Source organism: Nesoenas mayeri (assembly GCF_963082525.1).
Source record: "Nesoenas mayeri genome assembly, chromosome: 26".
Taxonomy (NCBI): Eukaryota; Metazoa; Chordata; class Aves; order Columbiformes; family Columbidae; genus Nesoenas; species Nesoenas mayeri.
Window position 1 is genome coordinate 133604 of NC_137552.1, and position 21796 is coordinate 155399.

Sequence of the window (21796 nt, forward strand, 5' to 3'; positions counted from 1 at the left end):
TTGACCTATGGAAATTGAGAAATCTACAGGAAAATTAGGCTCATCAAATTTTTTAGAAAGGTGGATAGATGGGGAAATGGAAAAATGGGGAACGGGAGGGGAAGAGATACAGAGAAATACATTCCTCCAAAACTTGATCCATCTTCCCTGAGAGCTTTATTTAGAATAATACATATTGCCCTCTGGAATACCTGGTTCATATCATGAATATCATGAGGATTTCTACGCCGGGAAAATACAGTGGATACCAAGCTGAACCCCACAGACTGGACGGGAATGATGTGTCTTTGCAGAACTAGGTACTGTTGCCGAAGTTATGCAGAGGCAGCCTGAATATCCAGTATCCTCTGCAAGTTAAAAAGAACTTGGCATCCAGCTGTTATATGGTTCTTCGACATCAGTGGATTTCAGTAATAATCTAGGCCACCAATATGAAACAGATATCAAAATATCTTATTGAATTTGTTCTTATATTTTCAAAATAGTACACAATCTGCATGTAATAATGCTCTTCCTTTTTTCCCTCTCCTTACGTTTTCCCTTTTTTATCATTATAATTTTTCCTTTTTTCTTTTCAACTTGCCATCTTTTTTCTTTCCTTTTCTCTTTTCTTTTCTTTTCTTTCTTTTCTTTTCTTTTCTTTTCTTTTCTTTTCTTTTCTTTTCTTTTCTTTTCTTTTCTTTTCTTTCTTTTCTTTTCTTTCTTTTCTTTTTTCTGTGTGGTTCTTCTCGCTACTTCTTTGATTTTAAAACTATTTCATTTTTTTTCTCTTTTATTGTCTTTTTCTTTGAAGCTTGATGTTACGCCCTTTGCCATGAAGCAAGAAAACAGCACAAAGTTCCAGAAATTTATCCTCTTGGGATTTCCAGCTATCATGGAACTTCAGATGTTGCTTTTTGTGGTGTTCCTGGTGGCCTACATGCTGACCATCTTAGAAAATATACTCATAATTATCTTGATAAAGATGAACCTTCAGCTTCACAAGCCCATGTATTTCTTTCTCAGCAATCTCTCCTTTCTGGAGGCTTGGTATATCTCAGTCACTGTCCCCAAATTGCTAGCAAACTTTCTTGTTGAAAGCAAGAGAATATCTTTTGGAGGTTGCATGACCCAGCTTTACTTCTTCAGCTCCCTTATTTGTACTGAATGTGTCCTCCTTGCAGTCATGGCTTATGATCGTTATGTGGCCATCTGCATTCCCCTGCGATATCCACTCATCATGAACCACTGGCTCTGTGTGCAACTAGCCACATGCTCCTGGATCATTGGCTTCTTGGCCTCTATGCTGAAAGTATTTTTCATCTCTCAACTGTCTTTTTGTGGATCCAACATCATCAATCATTTCTTCTGTGACATCAGCCCCTTGCTGAACATATCATGTGCTGACATGACAATGGCTGAAATAGTGGATTTCATACTGGCCTTGCTTATCTTGCTGGTTCCTCTCTCTGTCACAATTATGTCCTATATATGCATCATCAGCACGATCCTGCATATGCCCACAGCACAGGGCAGGAAGAAAGCTTTCTCCACCTGTGTTTCTCACCTCACTGTAGTCATTATCTTCTTTTCAGCCACTCTGTTCATGTATGCCCGGCCCAAGAGAATCCACCCTTTTGACTTAAACAAGCTGGTGTCAATTGTGTACACTATTGTAACTCCCATGCTCAATCCCTTCATTTACTGCCTGAGGAACCAAGAGGTTAAAGGGGCTTTGAAAAAAACCTTCAGTGTCAGACAGACTGCCCCCAAAGTCTCTCAATCTATTGCTGTCCACCATTAAGATAGTTCCTTACAGACAGTGTGAGAGTTAGAAGGAAAGATTTTAAGATTTATGTTGTACTTAGACAGAACTGCAACCATCATAATGCTGATAACAAAAGAAACTGAGGCATACATATGGCCACTTATCCTCAACAAAAAATCACCTTTCTATCTACTGCCTTCAAATGATCTTTCTTCTCTGATAAAGGCTTATGCACAATGAAGTTACTGATTTGATACACAAGCCCATTAGGGAACAACAACAACAAAACACTGAACATGTGTAGGATATCATACATCAGTGGCTTTGAGAACACAATTCAAATGATCTGTTAAAAACGTGTGATCCAATTCTGGGCAACATCTGACAGATAAGCTGAGGCACATGCCTATATAGGCATAACTATAGGCATAACTATAGGCATAACTATAGGCACATGCCGAATGTTTTAAAGACCTCAGGTATTCTGCTCCATCTACAAATGTGCTGCTAAAAGGAAGAGTTTCTTCAGCAGTTCCTGTATCCTATCTGCCTATCCAAAAGGGGAGGTCTCAGGCACTCCGCAGTATTTCATATTCTACAAGAAGCCTGTACTTATGGACCTGAATCAATCCTCCTGGAAGAGAGCAACAGCCAAAGGAAAGTGTTCACATTGGAATGGGAGAAGCCCAACTTCTTAAGCAAGGTTGGAATAAATACTTCAAATAAATTTAAGACTTTAAATCCTGGTCACTGTAAATAAAATAACTTTTTTTTTTTTTTTCTCCCATTTAGTAGGACATTTTCATTAATTTGTGTTTTTATAAACTCTCCTGAAGTCACTGTGTATTAGTTTGAACATGAATGACCATACAGTTGTTTGGGAATTTTGTGCATTTTAGGAGTGGCTGCATCTCTGCTGCCTTTGTCAACATCTGCACCACTAAATCTGTGGCCATTTTGCTAAACATGTCACAGTGTCAGATACAGATACCGTTATGGCCAGGCCCCTCTTGACCAGGCTGGCCATCCCACGAGCAGTCCCTTGATTGTGACCTACTCCAAAGGCTTTTGCATCTGTTCACTCAGATCTTCTGACAGTGTGTTGTACATGCTGTTCATTGCCACTTCTCTGTTCCACAACAGCAATGTGACCTCCCCAGTTAACCTCACGGATCTTAATATATGCTGATTTAAGGTCTCCTTTTTAGTTTACTTCTGTATTTATTTATTTATTTATTTAGAATGGTGCTGTGGTTAAAACACTTCAGATGCATCTACATTGATGTCTCAATCAGTTAGAAGCAAGATTCCTGCATTTCCAAAGACAAGATCCTGGGATGCTATTGCCTTCCTTTGGCCCTTTACTGGGCTGGAAAAAAAAAAAAGTAATTGAATTAAAAATTAATCTAAACATTCAAGATTTTTATAATAAAGTTAAGCATTACCTTACAGCCTATGATGTTTATTCTTGTATATGGTACCGAGTTTCTATGCTTCACGTAAGGGATGAAAAGCAGACAATATGAGGCAAAATGAGCCAAGTAAAGGTGTCAAGACTGCTGCAGTAGTTTTGGAATATTGGACCATGTGGACAGAGTAAGAGGGAGGAGATGTTTCATCCTTGTATTCAAGTCAAATGGGCTCTAAACTGATCAGAACTACAGTATTACTGCTATGTTTTGCTTGAGGAAAGAACCAGTTTTCCATTCCAGAATAGTCCTCACATACATTCACTAAGTAGTCAATATAGACTTTACACAAACAGACAAATAATACTTTATTGTGAAAGAGTGAGATTCATAATAACAACATAGACTCAAGCCAGTATGAGCTCAGTTCAGCAAAACCATTATCTGATTCCTGATTGACAAGCTGTGCTTAATGGCTATGGAAATGCCACTTGATGGACAATTTAAACGTCATGCTTACCTTTAATTATACAGATAAATAATAGGGTTACAACTCAGTACAGCTGGTTTGTACTTATCTAACCTAACTTTGTGAATGGGATTTGACTCCAGGTTTAAACACATAAGTGGGAACAGATGTCTCAGATTTCAGCATTATCAAGGAAGTTATAGGACTTGAATCAGTTGCACAGTCATGGGTACTTAGTGCCTCTTGAAATTACCTTTTATACCCTGGATATCCTCTAGTTGTTCTAGAATGATACTGGCCTTACATGGAACCTGCGTCATATCTATCACTGCTATAAGGTGCCATGAATACTCTGGGGTGCTCAAAATTATTATTAGGTCCTGGACACTGAATAGGTGTTTATATATATATATATATATATATAAACAGTGTCTAGAAATTTGTTAAGATGATTAAGTTTAGAGGCAGGACCAGTTTCCTAAAGATGGCCATCTGGAGCCAATTCTGTAGAATTTGTGTATCTCACCTTGGCTACAGTTCACAGAGACTGTATTGCCCAGAGCTTCATTGACTATAATAACTTTTTAAGTACTTAGGATGCGACTTTAATCTAAAGGAGTCATGTACTATAAGTTATGTGGATATATACAATTCTAGTCCATTTGTTTAAGGAAATAGAGCTTAATCCCCATAACAGGTCACAAAGTGCTTAAGAAGTATTATAAGTATTATAATGCTTATATATTAATGATTTATAATGCTTATGAAGCTTATTCTGTCAAGTAACCTGGACTCCTTCCTTTATCACACATACTTTAAGATTATAAATCCATTAGTAGGCTCTCTTTCGGAACTAAATAATTCTCTCTCAGCCAAAACTCATTGGGGTCTGTTCCTCATATAACATATAAAACACAAGGCCTATGGGAAGAGGCTGAGGGAGCTGGGCTTGTTTAGTCTGGAGAAGAGAAGGCTTAAAGGTGAGCTCAGCACTCTCTAGAACTACCTGAAGGGCAGTTCTAGACAGGTGGGGATTGGTCTCTTCTCCCAGGCATCAGCAATAGGACAAGGGGCCATGGGCTTCAACTCTGCCAGGGGAAATTGAGACTGGAGCTTAGGAAGCAATTCCTTGCAGAGAGAGTGGTCAGGCATTGGAATGGCTGCCCAGGGAGGTGCTGGACTCACTGGCCCTGGAGGTTTTAAAACTGAGATTGGACGTGGCACTTAGTGCCATGATCTATTCAATGGACTGGAGTTGGACCAAGGGTTAGACTGGATGATCTCTGAGGTCTTTTCCAACCCAGTCCATTCTGATTCTCTGAAAACTATTTTAATTTTGGGTCCTTCATCTATGGAACAACTGCAGAGTTTTTCAAGAGTTTCTGGGTACGACATGCTCTCAATTTCATATCATAAAACACCATTCTGGAACATTGCAGCAAAGCCCTCACATTTTTGCAAAAACTTCGAACTAATAACATTCAGGTAAAAATGTAAAAATATCACTGTCTTCAGAGTTTGGAGGAGAACTGGGGCAGTATTCTCCTGACTGTAGACACACAATCTATGTTTGGCTATTAACTATTGAACAAGCTCCTGAGAGAATTCTCTGCCTGACTTCCTCTTTGGAGTGCCTCTTCCAGCCACAGGATTTGTTTTGGGGGTCTTTTTCTATTAAATCCTTCTTTTCCCTGGTTCTTGAGGAGATTAATGAAGACTTCCTGCGACTTCAGACCTTGGGGTACACAGAAATCATATGCAAGCATCAGAGTATATGTCATGCCCCAAAGACCACTCTTACTCCTTCAGTAGCTTTATACCCTTTTTCTCCTGTGTCCCCAGTCCTGCACACAGTGAATGCTCCAGGTGAGGCTGCCCCAGCGCAGAGCAGAGCGGGACAATCCCCTCCCTGCCCGGCTGGCTGTGCTGTGCTGGGTGCACCAGGACACGGGGCCCTCTTGGCTGCCAGGGGCACGACTGGCTCATGTTCCACTTGCTCTTGACCAGAATCCCCAGATTTCTCTCTGTGGAGCTGCCCTCCTGCCACTTGGGCCATCTGGATACCTGGGCAAGCTGGGTATGTCGGGGAGAACAATTCCAATTATACAAATGCAGTGAGTCAGAGCACTGAGGCACTCCCTCTACAGGAGTTCTGTCATGTAGGAAAAGATACCCCTTCTGCCTAGGAGAGATAGCAATGATCAATCAATTCCGACAGCCTAGGGCACCTGTGGCTCCCCTGCTACCTCAACTGTAGCTCAAGCAACATGGTGCAAAAACTATATGATCTGAAAAGTCCTGAACATAGACAAATGGTGGAAAACACCAGAATATTACCTGGCCCTATGTGTTGCTAGAGTGGAAAAATACTGACTAAAGCCTATAATCTTATGACGCTATAAAGAGCGAATTCAAAGTAAGACCTGTTGAGCTCTCTGGGGTCACCACGGGCTGCAACTTCACACCTCACTCTGAGGGGAGATGCCTTCTCAGTGTCACCTCAGGACAAATGGATGGTGCAAAGCTGTGGGCAAAAATAGATTGCTTGAGGCTCAACAATCATCTGTTGAGAATGCTGGTGCATTGAAAGTAATTTGCTAAACTCAAGAGGGAAATTTTGTCTGATTTTGACTGATGTATGTGTATCCACATATATTTTAGTATACATGACTTAATACTCACGTGTGTCTATGTTTTTGTCTGTATATCTGTGTGCATGATTATGTCTATGTGATCTGATCTCTCTTTGTAATATAGTGTGACCCTTGTCATTCTCAGCTCTGTAATTAAGTTGCTGTTTTAAATATAACAAATCCCATCAAATTGCTTTAAATCACTTCATTAATCAGCAACTGATTAATTGCTATTAGAAATAATTTCAAATTGCCGGTAAATCAAAACCATGTGAGGAATGTATCCACAACGCCATATCCTCTGCTTTAGGGCTTTTTGCTTTTGTTTTTTGGGTGTGTTTTTCTTCCCCTGCCCTATAAAAAACAGTAGATGTCAGCTTGTGGTATTTCATTGTTCAGTGTCTCAGACAAAATCTTAGACATTTTCAGAGTTTTTTAATTCTACCCTGTATGCAATCACAGGGGAAACAATAGCATCTCTCCTCTTTCTCTGATTGGTTCCATTGGGAGGTTATCTATAATTTCTAGGTCACATCTCATGAGGCACTGAAGGTAAATAAAGTGGTCAATTTATCTGTGTTGGTATAAATCATGCAACTGACACAACAGTGTACACTACATCTGTTCCCTATTGATCATACTCTTCAGGAGCAACTAAGGTGGTGTATCCCACTCTGAATTCCTATTACAGAAGGTTGAGAACAGTTTTGTTTCTAATAGTGTTATAGTTGCAACTAGTCTCGGGAGCTGTATTTTGTTTTTGTAAACTGTATCCAAGAATCTCACCTTATCTTGAAGTTTTACAGGTTGTATACAAGTTCTTATCTTAGTTTGAGAATAGAGAACTGAAAGTTAGTTCTCAGTTAGTCCTTATCTTATCTTGAAAGGATAGGATGTGCTGAGAATGCACATCTAAGAAATCAAAGAATTTTACATGATATCACAATGAATATAGGAATAGTGCGCATGTGCGGTGACAAAAGGTGAAAAGTACACGGGTGAAGAAGGCTCCTTACTTCATCCTGAAGACGCCCCGAATGACCACCAGAGGACACTGTGCATGCTTAGAGTAGTTCCAAGGTGTTGCAACTGATATTGTGAAATAGTTGTGTAATCTGATGAATATGCAATACATACGTTGTAACCCTAATGAATATGTATATAACCAAATTGTATAAATGTAGTGGAGTTTGAATCAGTGGTCGAAGCCAGCTTTGGGTGCGAACCCCTGGTTTCCCAGCGCTGAAATAAAGCACCGCATATAACTACACCTGTGGTTATGTGTCCTGATTGCTAACAATAGCACAGGCTGAGGTATTATTATTTTTGAAGAAATGATTTGAGTTAGCTGCAAATGAAACAGACACAGAACTACAATTAACTTGCAATTATGCTGTATCTGGGATGTTATGTGTACCTTTGTATCTCAATAAGGTTTATGTAGATATCAGTGTCCTCACAGCTAGCCATAGAAACTTGTAATAGGGTTCTTCTGTTTTTTAAATCAGATTGTATATATCCTTGTGGTACTTCACCTTTCCCTCACAGTTCACACATGGTATCACTTTAGAAATGTATAGATGTAGGAATTAAAACTTTGACAATGTAATTGTCTATCTATAAGCTCATAACCTAACTTTTTTTTATACTGGATGGACGACATGATAGCATGATTCATCTGCATTATTTTAGACCTGTGTCTTAGATGAGATAGGACTGGTAGTGCCTGTTTATTTCCATGAAGTATAAACTAAAAAACATGTTTACATTTTTACAGTGAATAATTCTGAATTGAGTCGATGAATTTAACACAACTAATTTCTAGAAATCCAGCAACAAAGTATTGGAACTTTACAGTGTTTTAAGTGGTGGCGTAACATACTGTTATGAATTTAAGCCTGTCTGCTTAGGTTTCATTGTATTAATTTATTGCAGGTGGATAAGGTTCATCTTTCCTGTACAGAATGGGTGGGAGAAATGAAACCAGTGTCATGTATTTCATTCTCCTGGGTTTTCCCACCACTGCTGAACTACAGGTGCTCCTCTTCTCTGCTGTACTTCTGGCTTATTTATTGACTGTGTTGGAAAACTTCCTTATCATTCTCATAATCCGAACTAACCACAGTCTGCAAAAACCCATGTATTTCTTCCTAGGAAATCTGTCTTTCTTAGAGATCTGGTATGTTTCTGTCATTGAGCCAAAGATGCTCCTAGATTTCCTCTCTCAAGATAAAAATATCTCATTCCATGGGTGCATGACACAGTTATATTTCTTTGTTACTTTTGTTTGTACTGAGTATATTCTGTTAGCTGTTATGGCCTATGACCGTTTCTTGGCTATATGCAAACCTCTCCAATATTTTCTCATCATGAATCATCAGTTCTGTGCTCAGCTGACAGCTGCCTGTTGGATGTGTGGTTTGATCACTTCTTCCATCAAGCTGAGCTTTATAGCCCAGCTCTCATTCTGTGGTGTAGACAAAATCAATCACTATTTCTGTGATATTTCACCCCTGCTGAATATCTCCTGCAGTGATTCCTCTTTGGCTGAGCTAGTGGACTTCATCTTGGCTCTGATCGTCATCATGGTGCCTCTGTGTACTGTGGTTACCTCCTATATTTGCATCATATTCACCATGCTGAAGATCCCTTCTTCTCGGGGGAGGCAAAAGGCTTTTTCCACCTGCAGCTCCCACTTGACTGTAGTGATATTATTCTACTCCACCACTCTTTTCACTTATGCCCACCCTAAGGTCATGTATACCTCCCATGCTAACAAGTTAGTATCTGTCTTGTACACGGTAGTTGTGCCACTTCTGAATCCTCTCATATATTGTCTTAGAAACAAAGAAGTCAGGTTTGCCCTGAGGAAGACTTTTACTTGCACAAGATATACCTAAGAAATCAATGAAAGACTTCTGGTTTTGCTCATGAAGATCACGTGGCAATGCTGATGAACTGAAGTCACAAGGTCCGGACCTTAAACCATGCTAAACTGAAACTCTCCTATCCATGCACCAAGTAACCATAACTATGGAACTAGACTAAATCTAAATTTGATCTATATACATAATATGGTTTTGGGCTGGGAGTTTTTTTGCTTGTTTGTTTACCCCCTATGACTCTATGCTGCCTGCTTTTCTCAGAGGTCTCAGCTGAATGACTGCTAAAGTTTTAAATGGGTTTCGCAATGCTAGAAACTGAACCTCAGATTTTGTTTGCCCTAGATAATTTACTAGGTCCAGAAAACATTTTCTGGGATTGTAAAAGGCATGTAAAATGCAGATATAGACATCTGATTTTTTTTACTCTGAGATTCTGTTATTGTCCCTCAAAAAAAGAGGCAGGATAAGGATAAGTAATCTTAAATTCCTTAAATACCTGGTTTAGGCTAAAATGAATCATCCTCTGAAGGAGAAAACTTTTTTAATATATCAATAGAGAGAATATAATGTGAGTAGCTCATGCTGTGGCATAGCTACAGTGTCACTTGGATTCAGCCTCTGGTTCACACCAGATCCCTGGTAACCTGAATAACCTTATTGTACCCAGGGCATATGAAATAAATCACTTGAAGAAGAAATTCAGACACAATGGACAGGATAGATGTGGTGGATGCACTCAACCAACCCCTGCCCCCCCAGCCAAACCAGAGCAGTTTGGTCCAGGCTCCAGAGGAGGGAAGGGCCTGAGCCGTAACCAGGCCAAGAACTCCTGCCAGGATACCCACAGGGAAGCAGAACGGGAACTGAACACCGGGGGTTTGTGGGCACAGGGAGTCTCGTGCAGACTTTTCCTACTGTGTGCAATTTGACTACGAGTCAACCACTTCATTCTATAAATACAACAGCCTGGATGAGCCACTGTGAGCTCTCCCTGCTAAATAAGTGAGCTGTGGGGCAATGGTTTTACTACTCACAGGTCAGTGGATGAGCCCAATTCAAGTTCAATATTAATCATTTAGCTTGAGAAGATGCACACTAAATATAATGAATTATTTAGAGATAAAAGGCTGTATGATTTTTAATATGCTCTTTGCTTTATGTTACTTGGTAAGCTGGATTTGCTACAATTTTGAGCTGTAGAGTTCTGCTCATATTTACCAAAAGGAACTACAAACTACACTGAATACTTGCAAGATATGGTCTAGTTTGCACTTTGCTGGGAAAAATGGAACTGACTGGGAAAAATAACAATCCGAGGCTAACAAGGAGACATCACAGACAGGGCCTATTTTGCACTTCACTCATAAGGAAGGATTTATTCAGACAAAACAGTAACTGCCAGGCTATGGACCATAAACAATTTCTACAGCTGAGCAAAACAAAGGCCCAAGTGGAATCAGAGAAAAAGATCCAATGAGAAGCAAGAAGATCCAAAGTGAAATATTGCTATTGGACTGAATCATGGTATGAATGGTCTGCAAAGATATAAAAGTCTATGGTCTCCTATGCTTGGGTGGGACCTCTGTGCAGGTACCAGCTTGAGTCAGCCCTCCTGCTGTTCTACTCCATTATTTTTATTGTTTTTTCCTGAGAAATTTGTTTCCTGAAAGTCTGCTCTGCATATGGTAATCAGGCCTCACCTGAAAGTTTGACGCTGAAGCTTAAAACATAGACTCCAGAGTGAACGGTTATCAGGGAGGGGATGCCTTTTGCAAACGGGTACAGTCCTCCCCTGAAAGTTTGCCTTCGGAACTTTAAAATACAGGCTCCAGAGTGAATGGTTATCAGGGAGAGAAGGATCCAGAAAGCTTGCACCGTGACGGATACAGGCCCTGCCTGAAAGTTTGCTTCCAGAGCTCGAAGGCATAGACTCCAGAGTGAACGGTTATCAGGGAGGGAATACACCTGAACGTTTGCTTCGTGAATGGGTACAGGCTCCTGGAGAGACGGTCAGCAGCATTTGGCTTGGTGTATCTCCCCCATGCAGTAAATAACAAAGCAAACCCACCACCGAACTCTTTAATGTCGTGCTTCTCTTTAAGAAATCTAAATATTATTCTGCAGTAAGCAGAACCCTAAATTGCTCCCCCACAACAACAGAACACTTCAATGTTTCCTTCAGGCTGCATGAGCCCTGGATCCAGCAGTATTCCAGCAGGAGTCATGACCTTAACCTCTGGCTCACAGACTACAGTCCAAGTCCTCAAGCCTGACAGTGTTCAAGAGACTGGACAACGTCCTCAGACACACGGTGTGAACTGTGGGGCATCCTGTGCAGGGACAGCAGTTGGACTTGATGGTCCTTGTGTGTCCCTTCCAACTCAGGACGTTCTATGATTCTAAGTCTTCCCATTGAATATGAAGGAGTCTAGAGACACATCTGATACATCCGAGTTAAATACTGCTTATCCATGAGAAAATGTGATTATCAGTTAGAAGTCTCTGTAGGTAAAAATGTGCCTCTAAGAAATTTACTCCATGCTCAGAATATCACAGTGATTCAAAATGTGTAATACTCTGTAAAAAACAAATTAAAACAATATTAAAAACTGTCAGCTGAGTGCATAACTACGTGATCATGTTAAATGTGGGTTTGAGTTTATAATTAAGACCATAGTTTTTGACATTCTATGCTCTGTACTAGCAGGCTGCCTTTTTAGGCTTTGCAGTTAATGAAGCATCTAGCTTTCCAGGGAGGAAACCCGGAAACACTTGCTGGAATAACTTATTCTGTGTATTCTGTTGCCATGGATACAACCGATCCAAACAAGACTTTTTGAAGACTTGAGCACAGTTTTAGGGAGAGGTGTCAAGAACAGCTTCAAGTTAACCGTACTGGGAAACTCACCAGAGATGTAAGCTGCTGACTATTCCAGATATTCACAGAAAATCTGCTATGAGGAAATAGGTAATCCATGCATTGTAAAAATAAAATACAGTATGAACCATACTGTGGGAAAGGAGCCAAACAAACTAACAAAATAAATCCAGCAGACCGAGAGCCACAGAGATAGTTCGATATATAAGCAGGGATTCCTCCAAAGCTACCTAAGAAATAGATACCTAAATCTAACGTCTAATTAGATATCTCAGCCAACTACCCTAGGCTCCTTTACTATTCATGGACATGTATTATCACCCCCAAGAGGATATTTATTCTATTCATCTTATCATATGCCTTTAATGTAAAGATGTTATGAATAATTCTCAAAAGGTGTCTATTTCTCTCCTAGATTTAAATACAGCTTGTAATGTCTACATCAGACTCGTGTGTCACTTGTGGTTTAACCCCAGCAGGCAGCCAAGCCCCAAATACCTACTTGCTCACTCCCCTCTCAGTTGGAATAGAGGAGAGGATCAGGAAGGTAAAAGTGACAAAATTCATGGGTTGAGAGAAAGACAGTTTAATCTGTAAAGCAAAAGCTGCGTGCAAGCAAAGCAACACAAGGCATTCAGTCAGTACTTCCCATCAGCAGGCAGGTGTTCAGCCATCTCCAAGAAAACAGGGCTCCATCATGCATAATGACTACTTGGGAAGGTAAACATCACTTTGAGTATTCCCCCTCCCTCCTTCTTTCCCCCAGCTTTTATTGCTGAGCATGGCATCTTATGGTATGAAATATCCCCTTGACAGTCACTGGTGGGTGGTGTGAGAAGAAGAAAAGGCTTTGACACTGTGCAAGTACTGTTCAGCAATAACCAAAATGTTCCTGTGTTATCAGCACTGTTTCAGCACAAATCCAAAACATGGCCCCACAAAAGCTAGAATTAAAAATTGAACTCTGTTCCAGACAAAATCAGTACATTTCTGATTACAGTAAATTCAAGCATTTATACACCAATGATCACCAAATCTGTTTCTCTCCTTATTTCAGTTTTTCTATGAAAACCATAGCATTTCAGTACTCCTTAATGAGATTTCCATGGAAATACTGAATTTTGAAGGTGTGTGGCTCCTCTGACACCGTTATTTGGCTACACACATTGGCTAGTTTTAAAGTATTGATTTGAAGATGATTGCTATGAAATTATGTGAAGAAAATCCTTCAAATACACTGTGAAGAAGATTATCGTCCAATTGTTATGGGTTTTTTTAATGATGTGGTTAGATAACCTGAAACAAATAATTGATTACCTATTCTACAGGGGTGCCTAAGTGTCCTTTGGAAAGAAGAGAACACAAACAAGTATTATACAAACATAAACTTTGTGAGTATGCAAGTTCTCTCTTGCATCTAAAAGTTTATTTCTGGAAGCTTTCATAATGAACACTTTTGCAAATTGAAGGTTGGTGCCTTTAAAGTATTGTAAATAAATCGCCTCCCACAAGTAATGTTGATAAGACTGTGAGTCCAATCTTAGCTCTTGAGAACCTTACTATCTCTCTTAGTCTTATCATCTGCCTTTGGGAGCCGGTGAGAACATATGCAAAAGTAAAATACTATGGCTGTAGAAGGTGTAGATCTATCATGAGTCATAAATTGGGGAAGATCTTCTATAAATAAGAGAAACATGTAGATTTATTTTAAAACACTCTTCAAAACGAAGATAATATAGTCTACTGTAACTTAATGCAAAGCTACTGTCGAGAGTTTAGATTACAGGGTGACAATCAAACCCTGGCAGATGTATTGTTAACCTCCTCTCCTCCCCCACTTTCCCCCTTTTGTCCCTCCCTCTCCCCCTTCCCACTCAGCACAGGCGATCGGGAGGGAAAGAAGGACAGAGAGAAGAGAGTTGGAAAAAATTAAAAATGTTTTACTATTGCTACCGATAAGAATAGAGAAAATAATACAAAATATATAAAACCAATCTTGAAAGTCCCAGCAACTGCAGAGCCGGCACCCGAAGTCCTGGACTGGACTCTGCAGCCAACCGGAGCTGGATTCAGTCTGTCACTAGGCCACAGTTCGCAGGGACGACTCGCCAGGTCCTCTCCTAATGTCACCATAAGGAAAAGGGAAAAAGAGAGACAAGATCCTCATGATCTCCCACTTTTATATGAAGTATTCACATGAATGGGATGTTACACTCCGTTGGTCGGTTTCTTGGTCACCTGTTTCTCGTTGCCCCTCTTGCGAGATGTCCATTCGTGCTTATCAATAACTTCACATTCCATTGCTGTGTTTACCAAAACATGGATCTGGTTCTCCAGGAAAATGCAGCCGATATGAAGCTTTAGCTGACAGGCAAATTCACTGAAAGAGAAACTTGTTATTTAACAAAACCAGGACAGCATCTATGCTGAAAAGAAGGCAAGTTTGCGTGTTGAAAAATAACAGCATGTACTAGGGTGTCTGAGATACCCACAGAGGAGTTGTGAGATGCTTTTTTCTTCCTGGAGAGGTTGCTGGAATCCAGGTCAGTTTCCCTTTGAGGCTCAGCCTCAGTGTCAGCCGTCTGAATCATGTCTAAGTTTTAAGAGGTGAGCACTCTCTCCCTGCCAGTCAGAGAAGACTTGTTTTTGTCTAGGGAACACACTGGTTGGGAAAAATGCACTGGTGTCTGTTCTGGTTTGGTTTTCTGGAAGGAAGCAGATTCTAATGGCTAGCAGGGTTTGATTAGGTCCACAGTGTTTTTCTTGTTGGAAATAAATCAAAAAGGAGCATAAGAAACAATGAAAAAAGTAGAGATAAAAGACACACAGAGGCAGCATTACACTTTATTGTTTGGGTTTTCTTCTTGGTTTCTCTTCTTTTCCAGGCAAAGACAAATGGCACAAGGGAAAAATATCTCACTGGAGATTTAGATGTCTGCTGTGAAGATCTAAGGCTTTAGAAGCTGAATCCCTAGTGTTTTTATGCACACCTATTCAAGTATACATGAGCAACACGCTAAGGGGAATGCGCTCACAACCAGCAAGATGAAAGACCAGTGAACTACTGATTGCCAAGAGACTATTGAACAATCAGCTGAGTAGAAAAAATACTCAGTGTTTTTAGAAATGTGTTCAAGAAGTCTCAATTCAAAAAAACATACCTGGCTTTAATCTCGATATTACAAGGTATGTGTGTTGTGGCTTGTGAAGTCTGAGCTTTGCTTTGTTAAGTTTAGTAATAGAACTGGATTAAAAATAGTTGTGTTTTTATTCTGATTCCACAGCACTTAGAGTAAACAGGACTTATGAACGCACTTATTTCTTCTGGAAAGTAAGTCCGTCAGCAAGAAGCCAGTATTTGATGGGTCTACATTAGTCATCCTGGACTTTCTGTTTGATCAACAAAGAGACAGACAATTCCAGAGTTTTCTTGGGATCTCAGGTGAATCAAAAATCTTCCTGAAGTGCCCCTCTCCCTGGCTATAAAAGCATTTCCAGCAGTTTCATTCTTAGCTTAGATTTCGCTTAGTCTGTTTAAAAAGACACTTAAAGCAGTAATAAATGTTATTTAAAAAATAGAATATAGGATACCTTTCAATTGCAAAGATGTTTTACTATTATCAATTTTTTTTCATAAGTTTGTATCTGTTACATTTAAATCATTGATGGTTACACATAAAACCAGAATAAATATAAATATTTAAAAATAAGGACAATTAGGACAGACATACATAGCCATGAAATGGTTGACCTTACTAACAGACAATTTTGACACTTTCCTTTATATTGTTATAGATAAAGGAATCTCTTTTCTTCTCATTTTCTTGCTAGCTTGATTCCTTTTCTAATGAAGAAATATGGCTCTAGGGCACTGTTTTTCCTCTATATTTTAAAGAGGTATGTTAGGACTAGAAGAATCACACTGCAGATGTAGCTATTTCTCTTTTTCAACAATAGAAGAAACTTTGGCAATAGAAGAAGCTGTAGTGTTACAGAAGTTCCTTCTCCCTAGGTTTCCTGTAGCCGAGACTCAGGCACGGATTCCAGAAATTCTTCTAAAATGAATAATTTATTTGCAAGGTACAGCACAGAGCAGCTCAAGACAGTGCCTCCTGAAGAGGGACTCCCAGCAGAAAAAAAATTGGGCAATTATACCCCTGCAATCCAAGCCCACACCCCCTGTGCATCATTCCAGGCAAACTGCAAAATTAGGGTCTGGGTTCTCTTTGTTCTTTATTGGATCTCTCAATTTTCTTCAGGTGGGCTGCCAATTAAAGTCCTGACCTTCATTTGCTATTTTGCACCCACAGCTGGAGAAAATAAGTCTTGACAATAGCCAAAACATTCTTCTGTTTTGTCTTCTGTTAGGTGCTGTTCTGTCCCTTTACTTATCCCCAAGGACACATTATCTTCTATAGCTTGTAGGCTCTGGGGCCTTTTGTACTTTACAAAGTGGAAAGTTTCAAGGCTTCACAGCTTGCAGAAGTTGTACTAAGCAACTTAATTCCGCTAAGCGAATTTTATATTAGCAGTTTCTAATCAAGTTCTACAAGAAGCAGTATACCAAATAATTCAATCACCTAAGGCAGTCTATTCTCTAACATAGGCTGGATGCTTACGTTTGACTGTCTAAACTTAGGTTATCAGTACACAAAAATCCCAAAGGAAACTAGACAAAATATTTGATGAGCAAGGTTATACAAAGAGAAGTTAATTCTCTAAAGTTATTTCCTTTTCTAAGAAACATGAACAAAAAAAGGACAAAGAAGTAAGTAGGGCTTCTGAGGGTACCCAGAACTGAGGGTATATTTCAAGGATTATAAAGAGATGGTGGATGTAATGTACCAAAAATTAATTCAGTGTTTTAAGAAGATCAGGTACGTGAGGGTTATGATAATGCATCTGATGCAAATGACAACAGAGCAAAGAAAGTACCAGTAACTGGATGGAGATTAATATAATTCAAGTTTATACACCTATGTACATCTTTATACATACAGAATAGATAGGTATGACTGAGCAGGACTTCCCTTCAAGTCAATGGAGAGAAACATGAAATCCTAGTACATAATTCATAACTTCTGTGCTAAATACTCTAAAGTGGGAGTATTTCTATCCACTGAATTCAAAGGTAACCTAAGTATTAGTTCTAATGCAGGCATTAACCCACTGTATATATCCGAGACTAACTGAAATGATACCTAATTTATGAAAACAAAATGACTACACATAATTAGGAGTCACGTGAAATATTCTGTCATTCAATATTATTTTGAATATTCTGTGTGAAGTAAACATTTTAATAGAAAAAATATTTAAGAAATCTCCACTTTTGAAGGTTTTGTTGTAAGTATTTCAAGAAAAGAAAAAGAAGTCACTTTCTTACATAAAGAAGTGTTTCCTTTTTTCTTACTAATACTTGTTTTCTTTTTTCTTAAAATTATCCACACTTTTTTCATGGATTTCTTGGCACACATTTTTAAAAATTGTTTTGCACCGACTGAAGAAGCGTATTCATTTATTCTGTTGCTGAGGGGAGGGAAACCTTTTTTGCACTAGACGCAATCTCAGGGTGAGATTTTTCTGCCCAGTTACATCAGAAGAAGTTGTTTAGACTAACTTTAGAATGAGATGCTTTTCCTTGATTGATTATAAAGTAGACCTTAAAACTAGGTTGGATGTGCTGCTTGCAGAGTATTTCTTTACACTGAAGAGAGTGTAATAGGGTAATTGGCTCATTTGTAAATTAATAAATTAGAAAAATCTTTAGATATGATAGATAAATCCATTTTCCATTGTTTTCCATCTGTCTCTCTATTTTTCATATTTCTTACATTTCATATATCTTATTGTTTGTCTTATTCATCTAATTGTTTCTCCAGGTGAAGTGTCTGAAGTCCACTGCGTCCTAATTTCTTATTTGAACATCATCTTAAAGGAAACATGGAAAACCAGACCAAGGTAACTGAGTTCATTTTGGTTGGGTTCCCATCTCATCCAGGATCACAACTCCTTCTCTCTGTTCTCTTCTTAACAATGTATGCTGTCACTGTGGTAGGAAATGCCTGCATGATCTTTATCATTAGAACGGACTGCAAGCTACACACTCCCATGTACTTTTTCCTGGAGAACTTGTCCATCTTGGACATCTGCTATTCCTCTGTCATCACTCCCAAAGCAGCACTGACATTCACATTGGGCAGAAGAATCATTTCTTACAATGACTGTGCATCTCAAATGTTCTTCTTCTCTCTCTTTGGCACAACAGAAGCCTTCTTCCTTGCTGTGATGGCTTATGATCGCTTCACTGCTGTCTGCAATCCACTCCTGTACAAAATCATCATGAATAAAAGACTTTGTGTTTTCATGGTGGTGGGCTCTTATCTGTCAGGCTGCATCAATTGCACCATCCAGACAGGCTTTACATTCAGTTTGTCCTTTTGTGGGTCCAAAGAAATAAACCATTTCTTCTGTGATGTTCCTGCAGTGATGCACACATCCTGCTCAGACACGCTTGTCAACGAAATAGTAATGCTGGCTCTATGTGGATCAATTATTGTGGGCACTGCCTTGGTGGTTTTTATCTCCTATGGTTATATAATCATTACTATTGTCCGAATGCCTTCAGCTGAGAGCAGGCTCAAAGCATTCTCTACTTGCTCTTCTCACATGCTGTCCGTCTGCTTGTTCTTTGGGACTGTTTTCTTCATGTATGCTCAGCCTGGGGCTACATCTTCACCTAACAAAAGCAAAACCATCTCTATTCTCTATACTATTGTTATTCCTATGCTAAACCCTTTTATCTACACCCTTCGAAACAAGGAGGTAAAAGAGTCTCTGAAAAAAAGTTTAAAAAGAAAGGGGTTTTTTTTGTACCTTTACTAAGGATGAGAATGACCACAGTGTCCAATTAGCTACAGATGGATGTTTAGAATGTAAAACAAGGGACATCAAGGGACATCAGGGCTTGCTTTTGAGAGTCTTTTGTGATTGTTGATGGTCAGTGTCCTGGATGAAAGCAGAAGGTATAAAAGAAATCTAAGAGAATTAGACCAGAGGAAGGTATGGATTCATATTAGACATTTACAATCTGCCCAAGATGTAATACACAGTCCTTTTATAGCCACTCAAAAGGTACAAGAATTTTAAAGCCATAATTAATCCAAAGTGTTTATTAGACATCTTAAACAGGGCATAAAACTTAGACTCTGGCAGTGCCTTATTTCTATGCATTGGAACACAGCCAGTTCAGGTGGAGACATTCTCACTGTAAACAACCAAAGATAAATTAGGTTGATCAAGAGTGAACTGAATGATGTATTTGTCTGTGGCTCCTCGATTTTTAGGCTACTTTTTCTCTACTTTGTGTTTAATCACTTCTATCAGAAATTAATGGAACCACTGAAATTCAGGTTCCAACCATCAAATGAGGGGCAATTGAAATATTGTGTCTAAAGTGTTCCCTAGGAAGAAACAAACAAACCAACCAACTGACCCAAAAAACAAAAACACCAAAAAAAGAATATAAGCAATATATTACATGTGCATGATTGCATGAATGTTTGTAGTTTGTGACAGTACAGGAGTTATTTCTCTGTAATAGATAAGCTTGTAACAACGCAACCTGACATAGCATGAAGAATCACCATGTAAGCACTATCCTAACAGAAGACTGCCCAGTTCTCATTATGTTGCAACATAAGATAAATGATAGGGCTGATTAGAAATCAAAAATTAGCTTTCAGATAAAGTAGTTCTTCAAATTTAGTATTTGTTAACGTCCTACTCAAAAGAAGTAAGATCTCTTTAAAATAAATGAAAGAATAAAATGAACCAAAGTTATGTCTTTCTCTGTTCTGATATAAAAGGAATCCATACTATGAACTCAAATGAAGATAACAATATTCCCATGCATACAGAACCATCCTAAACTGATGGAGAAAATACCAGAGGAATATCCCTCTGTGATGAGCACGTACCATAGGTATTTCTATGAACATTTTATACTGGCCACTATCGTAACTTCAGTGCCCACTACTCTTCCAAAGGATCTAAACTAGTAGAAAACATATGTAAACTGTCTATTTAAAGAGATTGGGATGGAATGCAGCTCCACTTTCAGATATCTATGTTCAGGTACAATGGTGGTCTGTGCATCTGAAGGTTAGTATTTTCTAGCAAGCTATTTGCCTCAAGCCTCATCCAGAGGTCCTTTCTAGTTATCACTTCACTAGGTAGTTAAAAAACATTAAATGGTATGCACATTTCATGCTATTTGACCCAGGCACCAGAAACACTCCTGGTGCTAATTTAATAATACAGATAGAGCCTGTAGACACAAATCTTATATGCTACTTTAGTCAAAAGTATGAAGCTGGTATTTTCAGAAATCTAATTTTTGGCTGATCTTCCATCCCACTCAGCGGGATGAGGGCAAGGTTAACTTTTAAATACTCTGTGCAGTAACTGGGAGTAAAAACAATAACTCAAGAGGTTCAGTTAAATCACGAATTTACTGAAAACTCAGTGGAACTACAATGAATAGTGAATTGGCGAAAGCTGTATAATAAAATTTAACAAGATTTCAACAGCAAAACTCACAGCAACTCACCCTTTTGAGCTCAGAATAAAGTCTGAAACAGAGAGAGAGAAAAAAAAAACAAGAGATATTGATATCAGAAGAGAAGATTTTGCTACTCTGAAGGTTGGTCAATCCAGCGAGGCTCCCTGTATTTCCCAGGGTGGCGGACAAGAGGCAACACAACACAAGCAACTAGTGTCCCGAGTGGGAAGCTGATTTTTGTTTGGTTTTGGTTTGGTTTGTGTTTTTTTTAGTTCATTCACAATTCCCCCTTGCTAGTCATGATCAATGAATGACCCTGCTTTTGTGCAAAAATGGTTAATGCCTTTATCTCAAAGGTTGGTGCCTTTGTTTTGCAAACAGTAGGTAGAGCTCAAGGAAGAGATACTGTCCTGCCTCCGCAGCACTTACCTCTTCCTCCCTGCCAGAAGCTGCAGAACCAATTGTTTCAAGCATAACAAGGTGCATACTATGTCCATCACACTGAACAGTGTTTAACAGTATCTAATCCATTTCAAATCATAGTGCTGTGAAGGAGAAGGATGCTGATGAGGATGTAGGCTATAAACTGGGAAAAATATATATATAGAAATCAAGATGGCATTGCTGGATGTGAAACAGAAATGATAGAGTGTTTTGCCTTTCTGCAATGACAGATGGAGACCTGCTAGAATATCCAAGGTACTTCGAAGATCACTGAGAACCTATGCTTAGGTAACTGGAGCAAGTCACATCCTCAGATTTGTTAAGTTAGGTGCCTTACTGTCAGATGTCTCTATAAGTCGGTTAGGTCAATGTAATTCCCTCCTCCCATCCACTCACTCCCAACTCTGAGTCCACAGCTAGGAGGTCTCTGCAGCTGTAGCCCTCAGGAGATAGCAACGTCCTCGTAAAGGATTTAACCTATGACAACCTTCTGGATGTCACAGAAGGATGCTCATGGTTTCCACTCCAGTGAAAGCAAGTTGTGCTAGGCAGAGCCTACACTGCTGCAGGAATGACCAAGCTTTGATACACTCTGAGCCCTCCAGCCTGAACTCACGCTTAATTTCCTGCATTTCCACGTGAGCCTTTGCAAACACCATGATCATGTGTTCCCTGTGAAGGTACATCCTTGAGAGAACACCTTTGAGTAACAAGTCTGTTTTCTCCTCCAGAGGCAATTTGTCAATTTCTCCAAGGAATTCTTGCCTC

At 39.3% G+C, this 21796-nt stretch overlaps 3 protein-coding genes across 3 annotated transcripts; all 3 read left to right on the top strand.

Annotated features, from left to right (window-relative positions):
* Positions 1–243: 243 nt before the first annotated feature.
* On the top strand, positions 244–1783 carry LOC308049820 (olfactory receptor 6B1-like; the record flags this gene model as incomplete). The annotated part of the gene is made up of 1 exon (XM_080359691.1): positions 244–1783. The coding sequence occupies exon 1, from the start codon at positions 506–508 to the stop codon at positions 1781–1783; it is 1278 nt and encodes a 425-aa protein (XP_080215817.1). The 5' UTR covers positions 244–505.
* Positions 1784–8222: 6439 nt separating this feature from the next.
* Positions 8223–9158, top strand: LOC308049821 (olfactory receptor 6Y1-like; the record flags this gene model as incomplete). Its single annotated transcript, XM_080359692.1, has 1 exon — positions 8223–9158. One exon carries the CDS (start codon positions 8223–8225, stop codon positions 9156–9158), a length of 936 nt encoding a protein of 311 aa, XP_080215818.1.
* Positions 9159–17964: 8806 nt separating this feature from the next.
* On the top strand, positions 17965–18906 carry LOC308049822 (olfactory receptor 9S13-like; the record flags this gene model as incomplete). Its single annotated transcript, XM_080359693.1, has 1 exon — positions 17965–18906. One exon carries the CDS (start codon positions 17965–17967, stop codon positions 18904–18906), a length of 942 nt encoding a protein of 313 aa, XP_080215819.1.
* Positions 18907–21796: the final 2890 nt, after the last annotated feature.